This window comes from Tachysurus fulvidraco, chromosome 4, assembly GCF_022655615.1.
Source record: "Tachysurus fulvidraco isolate hzauxx_2018 chromosome 4, HZAU_PFXX_2.0, whole genome shotgun sequence".
Classification (NCBI taxonomy): Eukaryota; Metazoa; Chordata; class Actinopteri; order Siluriformes; family Bagridae; genus Tachysurus; species Tachysurus fulvidraco.
This window is the reverse complement of record NC_062521.1, coordinates 19,985,375-20,002,570: the sequence shown is the minus strand read 5'-3', so window position 1 is coordinate 20,002,570 and position 17,196 is coordinate 19,985,375. Positions and strand designations below refer to the sequence as shown.

At 36.3% G+C, this 17,196-nt stretch overlaps 1 protein-coding gene and 1 long non-coding RNA gene across 4 annotated transcripts in view; one reads left to right on the top strand and one right to left on the bottom strand.

The window, feature by feature from the left end:
* LOC113661015 (kinase non-catalytic C-lobe domain-containing protein 1) overlaps positions 1–7,547 on the bottom strand; it is a 37,585-nt gene extending 30,038 nt beyond the window's left edge. The window contains exons 1-3 of one of the 3 annotated variants that reach the window (XM_047812796.1): positions 7,183–7,547; positions 3,165–3,363; positions 883–941 (exon numbers count right to left, since the gene is read on the bottom strand). In XM_047812796.1, coding sequence (XP_047668752.1) covers positions 883–941; positions 3,165–3,363; positions 7,183–7,287 — 363 coding nt within the window. In that variant the 5' untranslated portion in view covers positions 7,288–7,547. The remainder of the gene's footprint in view (positions 1–882; positions 942–3,164; positions 3,364–7,182) is intronic. The other 2 variants (XM_027174909.2, XM_047812797.1) reach the window with 2 other exon arrangements.
* A 69-nt stretch (positions 7,548–7,616) lies between these two features.
* On the top strand, positions 7,617–15,972 carry LOC113661018. Its single transcript, XR_007140450.1, has 3 exons — positions 7,617–8,171; positions 9,304–9,374; positions 15,572–15,972. It is a non-coding gene; the product is annotated as an uncharacterized LOC113661018 (long non-coding RNA).
* The last annotated feature ends 1,224 nt before the right edge of the window (positions 15,973–17,196 follow it).

Genomic DNA, 17,196 nt, shown 5'->3' with positions numbered 1-17,196 from the left:
GTCATCCATTTTCCTGCCTGCATCCAGGCCAGGCAGTATCTATCATCTGTGGCAGGTCATGCACTCCCTCATCTAGGCTACCAAATGAGTGCTTATCTATACACTCAAACAGGACATCATAAATGATCTTCTGTATCCATGTCATGGTCCACTTTTCTTTTACAGGTATACTGGTATGTGAAAAGATGCTCTTTAGGTTGTAATAAAAAATCTATATTTGCATTCTTGTATACAGGATTTCACAAATGTTCATTGCAAATAATATTACCAGCAACATGAGTGAAAAGATAAATCTGAAAAATATTTATATGAATTTCAGAATCTCTTAGTATTTGTTATGTCCCCTGGTTGCTTTAATGACAGTGTGCACTCAAGCTGATATAGACACAAATACTTTCAACACACGTGTCATTGAAAAATATAAGATGGAAAAGAGGAGTTAACATTACAACTACCAATAAATATATCAATATCATAATAGTTATATGGCATAGTAATAATCTTTTTTAATTTATAATTAAATATCCAGCTTTAAACAACCAAACAACCAAACAAACAACCAAACAAATAAATAAATAAACTTGTGACAGTGTAATTCTTATCTTTTTGTTACACCAATAAGTAAGACACCGGCTTCATGCCAAACACCAAACACCATGCATCCATAATCAAACATCAAATGTAGTGCAATTTTTAAGATTAGGTATAAAAATACAGAGACATGCGTAATATCCACTCCTTCTTCCAGCCACCAGAGGGAACCCTCTTTACAATATGTAAATAGTTTGAGACAATCCTAGTCATGTTCTTACTAAATGAGCACAAACCCATAAGAGTTTAAATTAACAGACTAGTATCAATGTCAGGGAAAAAAAAGTTCACCTCAAATGTGTTCCCAGTCTTGTCAAACTCTGGTGGTACAAAGGAGCCTTCAGGGTCATCTGCGGGAAATTATTAAAAATTAAATATCAACTAAAATTAAATCAAAAGTTTAACCTTAAAGCTCTGAATATAAACAGTCAATTGCAAAAAAAAAAAAAAAAAAAAGTGTACATTACAAAAATCAGTCATTTCCACCTGAAAATACTACGGTGAAATAAATGATGACTTTCATTTACTTTTCGCATTTCCCTCTATACAGAATCCTCAGTACGTAGAAAAAAGAAAAACAATCCATAAATATTGGACATATAAGAAAATTAAGATTTTAAAAAAACATTTGACAATCGTGTTGCTGTAAAATAACCAGGGTTCCTGAGACCTGTGGAACAGTACAGCATTGCTAAGTAGTTCTAAGTAGAACAGGAGGGATTATTTCCTCCAAATAGTAATCCAGGCACACAAAATTACTTTCTAAAACCCAAGTGCAGGCTGCTGTGGAGCTTGCCGCAGCATAGCCTCTTCTAAGTAGGCCAAAGATTCTGAGGATCCCCAGCCTCCTCCAGACTGCGGAGTTGGACATGTTTTATAGGTCAGACTCATTTCTTCTTGCTATCCTTGGTGTACTGTATTGCATATTCTCAACTATGAAAGATGTAGAAACTATGAAAGATAAAGGCAAAGAGCACGGAGTCTTCACTGGCCACAGAACACTATACTACTACATCAAAGAAGCGTTGAGAGATATATTACTGATCCAGCACTCTTAAAATGTTCAAGGAGGAAAATGAAGAAGAAAGTCACAGTAGATACTCTACTGATATTAATCATAATAAGTGCATAACATGACAAGCTACAATTTCTTGGTAGCCCATCTTCCCATCACCTTCCAGCTGATTCCAGTGTTGTAATTTGAGAATCAAATGATTTTCACTTCATTGCTTGGATATTTCTGAATGACTGATTTGGGATGTGGCCATCTAGATGTAATATTTTTGTCTCTGAAAAGCCCTATTCATATTTTCATTACTTGTGTACTACACCTACGGCCACTAGTCATCCAAATAGTACATGTTAAAACAGATCACTTGAACTGTAAATGTGGTGGAAATAAAGAAAATTTAAGCCCAAAATGAAATTGTATAAGTAGAAATATAATTGTAATAACATGTTTATTTGAAATTAGAAAAGGCTTCTTCATTACTTTCATTGCATGTATTTATTTTAGTTGTTTTGTAGTTGGTGCAATATCTTTGCAAATAAATAGTTTAAAGTGTTTAACCTATGGATTAGTCTAAGCGAGTGTGTGGGCTGCTCAGATAACAATCCTTGGAAGAAATACAGTCTGGCTCTCTGTCTGTGCCACGTCGACTCGGATGAATAATGATAATGTATCAGGGGAAACAGTATTTTTATACCCTTTTGAATTTAGGAAATAACCATTTGGAATTTAGGAAGTAATTCTTCTCTCTCTTACATGGTTCTAGGAAATGAGACAATATAAAACAAGGTTTTGGTTCACCACTGTAGTTGTATAGTATTTGTAACTTGTATGATAGAGTAATAAAACAACTGTCACTGTCCAGTGTGACCAATAATTAGGGGATATATTAGGATGTGAATGAGGAAGTCAGACATCTGTGCCTGCGTCGACTCTTTGAGGGCTTTGTCCTTTGGCTGCACAATTTGCTCATTCATGAGCCATGTTTCCACAGCTGGATCATTTTCAGCTGAAGAAATTTCTAGCCTGGACTTATTTATGAGTAAAATATGTGTTATAGGATGTAAATTCAACTAATAAGCAATTACTTGAAACTTGTTTTATATCAATTTTATTTGTACACAAGTGGCAAGTCCAGTACTCCATACTACATGGATAATCCTTACCCTAGAGATTCAGATTTAGTTTTAACCCTATTGCCTGCTTTCTAATATTTAGATCTTCCTGTTTATCTGGATTGTGTGCATAGGCTTGCAAATTTCAGCACAAAGACACAGTTACTGCCAGCAGAAACTCTGGCAGCAAATCAAGACAAAATGATTAATATATAACCTTTAATATTGCATACTTTAAATCTGCAACTCTAGTAAAACTTATTGTTCTTTTTTAAACATTATAGAACAGCCTCTAGGCTTTGTAACGAATAATTTGCAAGGACAACAATTTTAAAGACACCTCCAAAAGTTCTGTTCAACAAAACTAGGCCCTTTAAACCCAAACAATCAGTGACACTGATGAGAGTGGGGTACATACACACGCAAGGGTAAATGTGAAGATTACTGACCACTGAGCTGTTCCATAAAGCACACGTTGCCATGAGCATTAAAGGCCAGAGTGTCCGGGGTGATGCAGAGTGTGTAAAAAAGCGGAGAGCAAGAAATGCTCTGCAGTGAGAGCACACATTCTGCACAAACTGCCCACACCTCCTGTTCAGACAGACAGCTGTCTCTCAGACACAGGATATCTGCCAAAGACACATTCTCCTGTTAAAGAAAGAAGTACATTATTATGAAAGATGTTGAATGATAAGAGTTTACATTTAAATTCGGTACATTATTGATTTGTTGGACAATTGGAGCTTTAGGAGAGTTTCACAATCCCTCTCCTAATTTTATAAACAGGATTCTTATAGATATTTTTAACCCTGAATCTCTCTCCATTTGGATTATATGTAGAACATATTTCTTATCTTGCTTTACAGATATGAGACACCCTGTTTCACCACTCTTGAACTTCTTTGTCGGCGATGTTGTTCATTGTGTATTTAATCACTTTAATGCCAGTGTAGTTGCGGTTCTAGGATATAAATGGGCTATTATTCAGAAATTATGATGAGAGTTCACATTTCTAGATGTGAAAGACAGAATTCAGGACTATAAGACTCATGATGTCATCTCTAAATCTGACCTAGTTCTCTGACAGTGCATTCAGGATCATTGCTTTTGACCTTTCTTTTTTGTTACAGTCATTTTCTCTCTGGAATGATAAAATCACTCCATAAGGAAAAAGAAAAAGTTTGAACATAGTTTTGTGGATGAATGAAAACAGGGATGATATTCACAGTTATTCAGGACAAAATGTTCCATTTTTGGGTAATTAGACCATGTTGTCCAGTCCATTCAAGCAGACACCACACCTGAGTCTACTGACAATCAAGATCAACTGACAAAACAGGCTTGCTTGATACCCACACCAGCCCTAGGTGTATATAAACAGATACTCTTGATTTGGCATAACACCATAACATATTGTTTCTCATGGCCTGAAAGTTCTTTAGGTGTCTTTTGGGAAACTCTAAACAATCTGTTATGCGCCCTTTAATCCGGATAGCTTCCATCTGTCAACTTCAGGTTCTCCGACCTCAACGCAGGATTTCTCAAGAGCCATTGGACGGAATTTTCGATTCTTCTTCATCCTCCATCAAGTCCTTCTCACCATTTGCTCCAGATTGACTGGGTGGTCAGTTCAACTTCCTCTGAAGTTAGAAACTTCTTCCACTTTTTAAAAGATGTTTTACATATTCAATGTGTGTGTTTTTATTGGGCTTGTTATGTTACCCAATCCTTTGAATATTTGTTTCACTCATACACTAGTTTCACACATACTATGGCTTTCCATAGACAAGTGTTTCTTTCCAAATCATGTCTAATCAACTAAATATATCATAGGTGAACTTTAATCAAGTTAAAAAAAAACATCTCAAGGATTAACTTCAGAAATTGGATTACAATTAGCATAATTTCAAAGTTATATTAATGGAACTGAGTACTTATGTAAATGCGACCTTTTAAAATTTATTCTTAACACATTTACAAAACTTGTGACCTGTGAATGCTTTAACAAATGAGGAGCAGAAATATTTTACAATAAAGCTTTTAATGTAACAAAATGTACCTATTAAGAGCTATGAATATCTTCTGAACACAAAGGTATTTGCTGTCTCTTGAAAATCTGCTGAGCAAAATGCACAGGGAATCAGGTACTGTCTCTAAATGAAAAGCAGGTCAAAACTGAGAAACATTTTGACTCAAAGCCTTGCATCTGCCGTGTCTCACGTCACACAACTTTAACTGAGGAGAAACTTTTGTTCTACATCTCTAGTTCCCTAAATAGATTTTACACAAAATGTCTTGCTGTGATGATGTCATGTACAGTGAAAGAGTTGTTGTTTTTATCACAGACATTCATTGTTCTGTCAAGTATGACTGGAAACTGTTGTTCAATACAAATTACTGAAGAGTTGTTTTGTGTGATAACATTTGAAATCAGCAGGAGTTCCACATTTCTGGTCATTTATTTTAATCTATACTGCTCTTCCAAAGAACATGCATCTTTTGGAGCATCTTCAAGGTGAAAAAACACACTCTCACACAGTCAGCACTGGGACTGAACAGGCCAGACCCAGAAAGCTGCAGTATAAGACACAGAGCCTGAAAGTGCTACAGCAAAAGTGCGCCCCATAAATAGGCAAACTCCCACGAGACAGTGCAGAGAAACACAGCCCCTCCATCTCGCTCGCTCTCCATCTCTGCAAATTACACACTTCGCCCTAGATAAGTTTCCTTTTCCTTCTAGTTTTGCATACTTATGTTCTGTAAACTGATCTCCCACCAGTCGTATCCATCATCACACTGAGAAAGGCTTTTTCCTTATTCATCCAGTCAACAAATAAAATATGTAAAGTCTCATATCAAACACGTTGTGGTTATATACTTTTGGATTAAGTGGAAATTCCTGTAACTCTATCTTTCCTTACCAGCTGTGCTTTGTGTTTTCATTGTTACTTGAAGCAAACTGTTCTTAGGTGGATGGGTTATTATTATGTGCTTACATTATTGCGTGCTTGTTGATGGTTTAACATTTTCTTTAGACAGTACTTATGTGGCTGACATTTCTGTCTGGACTGCATTTTAGAAAGAATGAGATTTCGAAGAAATACATTTTACTGTATCCTCGATTTATACTCATTACCAGACTTTAGAATAAAAATGAAGATGAGTGTCCTAACTAAATGATGTGATGAAGTTAAAATAAGATTTATCCATCCTCCTTTAAATGACAGCACTGTTTATGGGATATGTTCCCCTAATCCCCTGAACTTCACTTCTCTAACTCTGCATAACAAGCATGATGTTTGCTCGGTTCAACCAAGAAACATCGGTATGAGGAAAACTGATCCATTCCTGGAGTGCTCTATAGAAATAAGATGCAAGTAATTTTGCCTTTATAGTGCATGAGTCATGGTTAGAGATATGCTATATTAACGCCACAAAACAGCACAGACGCTTCTGCATCAGAAGATAAGCTCCCTCTGCTCGTGCTTCCTGATATAAATAGGATGAACCTTCTAATACATATCCACAACCCCAAAATGTCAGTTATTTGCAATTTTAATTTATTTAGATGTGGTGTTCTTTATTTGCAGTGTACACTATTTACATCATATACATTTGTGCGTCTGTTAAACAAATAATAAAGGTGATAAAAAGATTGCAGAGTCTTAAGCCTTACTTCTTCCATCCTGGAGATTAGTATAACATTTTCCTTACTGATTTTTGCACATTATACCATATTCAGGTTAACATGGACAATTCAGGGCTAAAAATATACAGATATTTGGATATTTTTAAACCAAATCTAGTGAGTGTTAGGAATTAAATTAACTTAAATTAACATTAAAAAAATAAAATCAAGAAATCATGACCTCAGCTTTTAGACTGTTTAGCAACTTTTCCTACAGAAGGAATAAGTTATTCAGGAGGAGAAAACTTTATTCTTTAGACAGAAAATAGGTTTCCTATGCTTACAAGGGTGAAGTTATACCTCTAATGTTAAAAAAATCTATAATTTTTTAAGGATACTGTTTACATAAAATCCTAATGTCCTTAGAGAGACAATCCAAGGTTCTAGAGATCACTTATGGTTTTTCTTTCTAATAGGATCATCAACGTTTGTCAAAAACAAACAGCATTCTGACAGGGAAGGGAAATTTGTTAATATTTATTGAGTATAATAATTATATAGCATTCAGTTTTCTAGCCCCAGTTTCTTATAGAAAACAAAATGGTTCCCTGGAGTTTTCTGTGAATAGTTATTGGTTCTCTTACCTTATACATTGAACCGTTTTAATAGAAAAACATTGTGGGACAAAGCAAATAACTACATCTGGTTCTATGTTGAACTGTTAATCATGTCTAATAAACTCAAGTACAGATGAAATTGTTATTCTCTTCATGTTAGACAGGTTTGTACTTCATGCAGGCTATTTTTTTTTTATTCATTTTTCCATCCAGATTTCTCACCTCATCCTCGAACAGCGGGGGTAAAGCCTCAACTTTTCTCCTCTCTTCCTCCTCTGGATCCTCTTCACCCCCCAGAGCAGCTACACCGCCTCCAAACGTCTCCATCTCTGCTTTGTTTTTTATTAGCAGTTAAATCATGTTGGACAACTAAAACGATCCTCTCATGGAAAAATAGGTTGGTGTTGGTGCTGCGTGACTTCCGACGATCGACCTGCGGCACTGTAGAGCCCTGACACAGTGGCTCTAGATGTATTTTTAATGCCAAAAACAGAATAAGTGACAGGAATAACCAGAGGCGTTTGTCCCGACTCGCTGCGGTTGTTAATGAGCTCACGGCAACAGGGCAGTTTGCTAACTCTGTAGTCATGGCAACGAGCGGCGCCGCGCGCCTCCACAAAGAAATCGCACGCGGACAGTCGGCTTGCCAAATGATAAATTATCACCCGTACAACACAACCTAAAGCTAGCTTAAAAAAAAAAACAAAAAAACAACACAACAAAACATGACAAAGAGATGTGATTACAAAAACCTTTTCATTTTCTGCACCAAAGATCTGAAACATGTGGAAATGAAACTTTCACCAAGTTCTCATATATCACGAACAGATCTATAATTGACAAGCTATTATAATTATTTATATTTTATTAAAATCAACTCATGATTAAACTGACCGCGTTCAAAAATGCATTATTTATTAGTTTGTATTATTCATTATTATGTTATTTGTAATAAAAACTGCCGTGTCAATTGAACCAACCGTGTTGATAGTTAAAGATAGTAGTGAGTCTTTTCATATCGGTGAGCTGAGTAACAATCTGGCAACCCAGTCTGGGAACGCGCAGGCGCAATGCATTTTAACGTGAGCGCCGCTGACTTTGGTCATGACCGATGAATTATTGACGTTTCTCAGATATGACGCAGGCTAAACAAGCAGCCGACGTCATGGACTCGTGTCAATGTGTATGCTTCACATGTTAAAAACACTTATGTAAGTATGACCTAGTCTGTGGGTGGTGTGCTGTGAAATATGTTATTTAAGGTCAGTATCTGTAACACAGAAGCACAGGGGAGCTGTAATTAAATAAGATCAAGACCTAAAACCAAGATGTGGTTATTTATACGGAAATATAATTCTATGTAAATAGTGTTTACACAGAATGTTTGTCTGTAAACAGAGAACCGTCAGAGATTTGGTGCATGAAACCTTTCCCTTAAAATATAACTCCTATCCCAAATAGGATTAACTTTTAAAAACAACAATTTGGGGATATTTGTGTCTAAGGCTTGGATTACCTGGTGTGACAAGACACTTATTATGTGACAATTTTAAAAAGAGCATCATGATGATTGCACCGGTTTTTAAAAAAAAATAAAATAAATAATAATAATAATAATAATAATAATAATAATAATAATAATAATAATAATATGGAAGGATGCTGGTGTATTTATTGTCTTGCTTATAAAGTTAATGGTGTAGTTTTGGTGAATTGTCTTTTACAGCAAAATAAATAAATAAAAATAAAAAAATTGTTTCTAGAAAACATTACATTTCCAGCATTTGGCAGACACCCTTATACGAAGCACCTTATCTCATTCAAATATTATCTCATTTTTATACATCTGAGAAATTGAGCATTAAGGGCCTTGCTCAGGGGCCCAACAGTGGCAGCTTGTTGGACCTGAGATCAAACTCACAAACTTCCGATTGGTAGCCTGCCACCTTAACCACCAGGCTACTCCATGCTCACAACAAACACAAATATGTGTTACTGGAATTTCTGTACATAGTTTTCCAATGTAAATGTAAGTTTCCTCAGGATTGCCTTGTTTCTTCCCACCTCTCAAAACATGCTGGTACATTTCTTTATTTAGGAATCTTTTATCCAAAGTGATATACGAATAAGCTCCTGATTCTCCTCGACCCTCAACCCTTGTGGCCTGCAAATCAGCGCTGCCATCAACTTGATCTGGTTTTCCTGTTGTTGTTGTTTTTTTGTTGTTGTTTTTTTTTTTGTAAAAAGCAATTCACAAGGGACGAGTGGTAGCAATACCTGAAGCAGGGTCAGTTAGGGCGAGATTAAATCTTGTCAGTCTTTTTATTGCAATTTCCTTCACAGGCAGCAGAGGGCTCTAAATATGACAATCCGGCCTTTATCAGAACTCCAGCATGGTGTGGAAAATGATGCAGGTACAGAATGTTTCTAGTTAGCATGGAAAAAGATCTGCTTTAATACTTATGTTTGTTCTCTCATGCTGATATATTCTTTTGATTTAACATTGGCCCTCAGTAAATGATTTCTAAGAATAATTGTGACATTAGACATAAACGTATTTCCTAGCAGGACATGATAGGTGTAGTAATGGGATCTAATTTAGCTCTCTCAAGTGACTAAGTATGCAAATGATCACTGTGCATTGAAAACAGAAAAAATATTATATTGAGACATATTATATCAAATAGCTGATCTCACATTTGGTCTAATTATCAAGACAAAATAGTTTTTTAGACGATTCTATTGAAAATACAAGTTATTGCTATTTTAAGCTATGTAATTCTTTTCTACAGTAACAGTTATTCTGACACTGATTCACATTGACAACACAGACTTTTTCTTATTAAGCAGTGTCAAGTAGGTGATATGCAACAGGACACAGGGGATTACGACAGGAAGCTGACAGGACAGTCTGAGAACATGGCTGCTGTAGTGGTGTTTAGTTAGCCTGTCACTCTCCCACACTTCCTTTGGGACTGTAGTGTAGTGGAGCCCAATGTAGAACATGCCGACTGAAGAGTCATGCAATATGATGACAGTCTGTCTGTTGGCATTTTTTAGGAGTGTGAGACAGGGTTCACTAAAAATATGAGAGAGAAGAAACAATTAAAAAAACACCAGCCTATGTTAGCAGACCGTGAGATGATAATATTCTTACACGTTCAATACAAACGAAAAAACAAATTAATACAAACTGTATCTGTAAGACATAAGATATACTGATTAAAATCCATTCACACGTTAATGTCCCTCCTGGGTTGAATGAATTCTCCCTAAGTGTAATCTGCTTAACTATTGCTAGATTCTGTTAACATGGTCATGTGTGCTTCCCTCTCTATACCACATACAATGTTAATTGATGAGCAAGCTAGACTACTCGGATTGTCTGAGACCGGACTTGCTTTCCCTATATTCACCACTACTGTGGTCTTTCTCAGTGTTTTTCTTATCCTCAGATGTTTCAGTGAATACTAGGTCAGTGGTTAGATACTGTACCATGTTTACATGGCTTCCACTCACTATAACAGATAATGTTTTCAGTTTAATCTAATATGTTTTTTAGGATGGGGTTGTTTTTTTCCTCCATGTAATTAACCCCTGAATTCCTTGGAATTTAAGACGGTCAGCAACTATATGCTTTCTGCCTTGGCAAATATTATCTGAAAGGTACAGTGTTTAGTGGTTTGGACACCTGTGCTGAATGTGCAGTGATGCCAATGCTATCATGGCACATCCAGCTAGTGGACTTGAACCCTGATTCAGAGTCGAATCTGATGCAAATTCAACAACTTAAACAGCAGAAGATAGGGATAGGTGGAGAGAGATGATTCGCTGTGGCGACCCCTGAAGGGAAAAGCCGAAAGAAGTAGAAGAAACTTGCTAGTCAAAGATGCTGATGTACAACATGTTCTGATAGGTACGGAAGCAGAGTGTCTCAGTCAATTTCCAGGCATATGGATGACCTAGGGGTACCCATGGCTCATTTGAATTTCATGATTCATACACTCATGTGGAAGCTCATCTCTTTCATGTCCTTCATCCAATTTTCCTCCCAGTCCCTTGGCTAATAATTGTCCAGCAGTTATACCGTCATATTCAACTCAATGCTTTAGTAGCATATAAAAACAAGTACGGATTTATCTCTGACTGCAAACACTTGTAACTGGCAGACTCTAAACTAGCTGTAACTTCCACTCTCAAAAAAAAAAAAAAAAAGTGTGGTTGAACAGTGACGTACAAATCACAGCACCAGATGCATTCTTTTACACAGTGTTAGAATTCAGACTGCATTAAAGGACGGTTTCGGACCAGCAGCTCAACCTCACCCTGGCTCTGTGACAAATGCTGTAGGTTGTACAATGGATCACATGTAGGTTGGCCTGGAACACTTAGGTGTTATTGATGCCTATTGTACCCATGTACTAAATGTAGATAAATTGATGACCTTCCTGTAAGAACTTTACAGGGTATGTGGCATACACACAAAATGTGATTACTTCAATCCACTGCTCTGTTTCAGAGCTAAACGACAGATGGAATATGGGGCAGGATACAGGGCAAGATACAGTATGGGACTGCTTTTCCAAACCTGGTTTATGCATGACACCAAATATATTTAGCACGGTTTTCTTTGCTAGATGTGTGTGTATCAACCTGGTAAAATCTTCCTTCTGTTGCAATGGTCACACTTATTTCCCTGCCACCAATGAATCCCTGAAGAGGAGAGTGCAGGTTTCAGAGTCATGAACCATCATGGCCAAACAGATCGGCTATGTGACACGTGTAGGTCACTGCAACCTGGTTTCATATTCAAACCCCCATAAACATTCCCTCACCTTGCACAAGCCCCAGTTTGGGAATGTCATGCATGTAGGCCAGGCCTCTAGCAGGTACATGAATGGTCCCCCACCACTAAATGGTTTAACAGAGCTAAGCCATGAAGATTTTTTAACCTAAATTATCATTCACTGGAGAGCAACTATATCAGATCAGTAGGTCTTGATGGCAATGGTACAGGAATACAAACAGCTCCAGTTCTGCTTTTGGTCCCAAACATTGTGAGATGCCAGGGCCTCGTTGCTCCAGCAGGTTGTTCTGTTGTTCTGACCCACTGGTATGGTTTTAAGTGTATTAATATTTAAGTTATATTAAGTAATATTTAACACTTAAGCTGACACAAATGTATGGTAGAGGATGATTAACTCACAATGTTTTATTGGAATGCATGAACTATAAGTCAGAGGTGGTCATAATGCAGTTCCTTACTATGAGTGGATTGACTATTGGTGGTGACAAATGTGATTTATATGGTAGGACACAGTTTTCATGTTCTTTTGAGGCCTCAGTGAAGATGACTTATGATGAGATCTTATGATTACGAAGATTTATTGTTTCACCTGTGAAAATGATTTGCGTTTGAAAGTCTTCAGTTATCATTGTCACTATAACGTATTTATATTTAGTGTATAGTGTATTTGACCAGAAGTAAGCAAATGCCTCGCAACTTTAAGCAATTATTATTCTTCATTTCTGTATGCTGTTGACATTGTATGACATATGCTTATTAATTTGAATGTCAGTTAATTCAATTTTCAATGCATTGCGTAGTTTATTCTGATTAATTAAAATTACCTCAGTTAATATCATGAGGGAGATAAACACATGAAGAGAAAAACTGTTTGTTCAGAATCTGTAACAGTCAAGGCTTCAGGCAACCGCGATACAAACAACAATGCCAATGAACTAATTAAAACTGAAGTAAATATATGGGTTAGACATCCATCTGGAAATAAAACAAAACAAAACAAAAACAAATGGTAGCATCTGTAAACCCTAAGAAGGGCTCCATGTGCGAGCACTGAATTATGACAGAAAGCTGATCTTTAACAGAAATAAAGCAATCATTTTATCCAGATCATACCAAGGCAGTAATGCGACATATTGGCCTCGAGTATGTCAACTAGGGTGCCATGTTCGTGTTCTTCTGACCTTGTAGATCATCAGCCATGTAGAACCCCAGAAGGGACAAGCAATGAATTCAGTAATTTCACCAAGCAGCATCAGATATATTGGTCTTCATGGCTCCAATCTGTTTTTAGTGTGTTTAAACAATCCTCACACGGATAAAGACAAACACAGGTTTATGGAGTCATTTTTATGCTCTTTGGCACCTACCGTAATGCTGCTTGTGATTTATTTGCTTCAAGAAAAAACATCCTCTAAAAGGTCAAAAAAGTCAAAGAATTTGGTCATGAGCCCCTAAAATTATGTTGTCGATCTGAGCCCATAAGATCCCTCTACAATCAATGTGTCCTTGAGCGAAGCAATCTCAGGTCACACCTGGATCTGTGACTGTAGACAACAGAATCTTAGAGAATCGTAGAGAACAGGATCTTTGAATAACACATAAGCTACATCATATTCATGACATTCTCCCTAACAACCGCAATGTTAAAATGTTTAACATTTTAATATTTTTCAATAATGCACTTTGTATTTGTATTTATTGTTACTCAAATACAAGCAAACAATGTATAGAATATTTCCACTTGGTGGCAGCACCATATCAGAACATAAAAAGGACATTGCAGTATCATGGAAACAGAAGAATAAATACAATAAAAAATACAAATAAATAAAAAAAAAACAGAAAAAAATAAAATGACAGAGAAATAAACAGACATGTTCATTTTTTTTTAAATTTACAAACCTGACTATTTACCTATATGACATTCATATTGTTAAAGGGAATAGTTAATTGATTTTTAGGACCTAATCATATCACAACCATGATTAATAACGAAATATAAATATGATTACATATAATTTAAGTATGGCTGGAACAGTAGCTCAACTTAAGGTGGGTATGAGAAATATGTTGTTTTATGCCTGACCTGTCTATAATCAGTGATGTGATAGATTTTCCAGTACAATAACACAACTTTGATTTGATTTGAACATTGAGGGACAGTCACGCATTTGGGTCTTTTATCAAGCTCTCCCGCCACACATCGTATTTCTCATGCAGAAAAACTTTTTGACAATTTATCATATATGTAAATAAGCCGCAGCGTCCAAAATGTATCAGTCCACACCGCTGTCTCTATAGAACCGGGCAGGAATCAAAGCGCTGGAGCTCTTAGTCAAGCCTGACACTTATCAGCCAATCAAAAAAAAGAGGCTACACAATAGCCAATCAGAAAATAGCACTATTGTATATGGGTAAGATTTAACGCAACAATCAATGAAAAAAACAAAAAACATATTCATTAGAGTGGGTATGTTCGATAGTCGGACATTGTCCTCGATTGTGACCCTAAAAATGTCTGGGCTTGAGCCGAACTGTTTTAAATGAGAACAACATTACAAATGATAAAGGAGTCCAAAAAGGCAACAAACACTTACAATAAACAACACCAGTCATAATCTCTCTCTCTCTCTCTCTCTCTCTCTCTCTCTCTCTCTCTCTCTCTCTCTCTCTCTCTCTCTCTCTCTCTCTCTCTCTCTCTCTCTCTCTCTCTCACTCTCACACACACACACACACACACACACACACACACACACACACAAATGAATAAATGGAAATTAAACAAATACTTTGTGATTTTTATTTATTTATTTATTGATTGATTGATTGATTGATTGATTGATTGATGGGGGGGGGGTGTGTTTGGAGATGTCACACCTGTCTTCAAAACCTGAGAGCCCTTCAGAAATCAGGAAAAACGGAAGGTCCTAGATTAAAACTCCTATACTTTATCCAGAGAGGTAAATGTGTAGCACTTAAGACTGTTGGAATAATTATTCATATCATATACATATGCATATAGTCACCTCTGGAATGATCAGCAATTTTCAAGAGCTAAAAATGATTGTATTTTAACACATTCATCCATTTTCTGGCAAATTTTCAGCTGTTCTTTGATGATTTAAAATCATCAAGCTTTTTGGTTTTTCCCATGATGATAGATGTCAAAAGGATTTTCTGATTTTCAGTAAACTCGACAGAAACAGTATTGGTCAAATACATTGCTAGAGTTTTTAGAGCCTCTATGTCTCTATTCATTTATATATTTGCATTTCTTTCGCTTTGCTGCTGTAACAGAGAAATTTCCCCATTGTGCTTAGAGAGCAGAGTTATATTGTTATGTAAAAACTTTTAAATAGTTTATTTTGACGTATTTGCTTGTGACAATCCATGTGTCACTATTGAGAAATAAAAGAAAATGGGTTTGGACAGTTACAGTAACTGTTGCAGAGAGATTCTAAGAATTGCAGATACACTAAGATGTACTGTATAGTAGATAGATCTTAGATCTTGAAAAACACTGGAATGTTTATTTAAACTCATTGCATCACTCATTGCGTGTGTGTGTGTGTGTGTGTGCATGTGTGTGCGTGTGTGTGTGTTTTATTTATTTTATTTATTCAGTTTTGCTCAAGTTCTCTACATGCTGCTTTTTTGACTGTTTAGCAGCTAGTGCTCCAGGGCTCTTTATTGAGGGTATTAATTATTCTGGAAAGTAATAATGTATTTCCCCATTAATTGCTTGTGCCAGGAGGTTACAAATTAACATAAATAAGTAAGCTATGTATTACTTTCTGTCCACAGTTTCACAAAACAAACTATGACCTACACACATGGGCACAATGGACCTCTGAAGCCACATGCATAGGATTTGTTTACCTGGTTATGTATTAGAATCAGCCTCGACTGCAACTGCATCTGTCCCAGCCGCCTACCGTATGACAGATTACTTTTCCGAAGGTGCCGCCTGGATTGGCTCACGTGCAGCTGATGGGTGAGCTAAACTAGCAGCTCACAGTGTGAGAAAAAGAATGAGAAGGACCCAAAACACAGTGCTGGTAATGTTTAATGACAGTTATGAGTGGTTATGTGCGTGTGTTTTTGTAGGACACTGAATTCACTGAATGTGATGTCCTGACTCTTTCTTAAGAAAATAGTAATAAAATAAAACTTTAGTGGTAGTGCTTTTGAAAATAAAAAAGAATGGTTGCATTATAAACCACATGACACCGTTCATTATAGATTTAAAAGCCCTTCTAAGTCCTCAGCTTGTCCTCTGTTACATCCTTCTTCTCTCTGTTTCACCTTTGTGTTTAAACTCTTTGTCATCTGCTGAATGTGCATGAATGAACTAGTAATCTGTCTGCTTTTATCTTTCACATTTCTTTGCAATGCAGTCAGATCACTGTGTATGGTTTCAGCTCTCATATTCAGCATACTTCATAATGCTCATTGAGCATTCCACCTGAATGTGTGTGTGTGTGTTGGTAGGGATATGTGCTCATGTTAACGGCATAATTGCAATGTTATTCACAACTAAATCACCATTTGCTCGGTCCTGCTTGAACACCTGGTTGGATTTATGTCCTTTACCCACATGTTGCAGTGTGAAAACATCAGTTTCTGTCAATTACATTCGGCCTTTATACATAATGCAACATCATCTGCTCTGAATGCAAAGCAGTTTTAAGTAACCGGATTGCTTACATAAGAGGCTGTGTAATTAGTCAATGCCAGATTCTGTTCTGTTTGAATATTATGACCATTTTTTACTGAAACAATTGGTTTTTCCACATTTGAACATGTAAGAGACGGTGTTCTACATCGCCAAATCCAATCTGTTGGCAAACCCGTTCCTATAGACCATGTTTCAAATCTACACCGTTCCTATTCTAGGACCAGAAATGCTTCTTTAGAGAAATTACCATTCTTGTTGGAAAAAGGATAGTCTTCCCATCATAAAAATTACCATTCTGTAAAAGAATCTTCGTGATAGAAAATGACTGTTTAGTTTATCATGGCAACAACAAAATGGAATAAGAACAAAAGAATCATAGACTGAGGGGTTGTTTGGGAATCATTCTTTAGGGAATAAAATACTATAGCATTGTTCTAAAACAGGGGTTCTTAAACCTCAAAAATTTTACAGACCCTGTCAATGAAAATTTTTTTTGGTAAATTAATGTTAACTCTTAAAAATATTATTATTATTATCATTATTATTATTATTATTATTATTATTATTATTATTATTATTATTATTATGCAGTCGTGGTCTAATGGTTAGAGAGTCTGATTCGTAACCCAAAGGTTGTGGGTTCGAGTCTCGAGCCGGCCACGACTGAGGTGCCCTTGAGCATCTGTAACAGAGATGCATTTAAACAACCTAATCAAAAACATACCAAAACTCAGATGCTGAGCAATAGGCA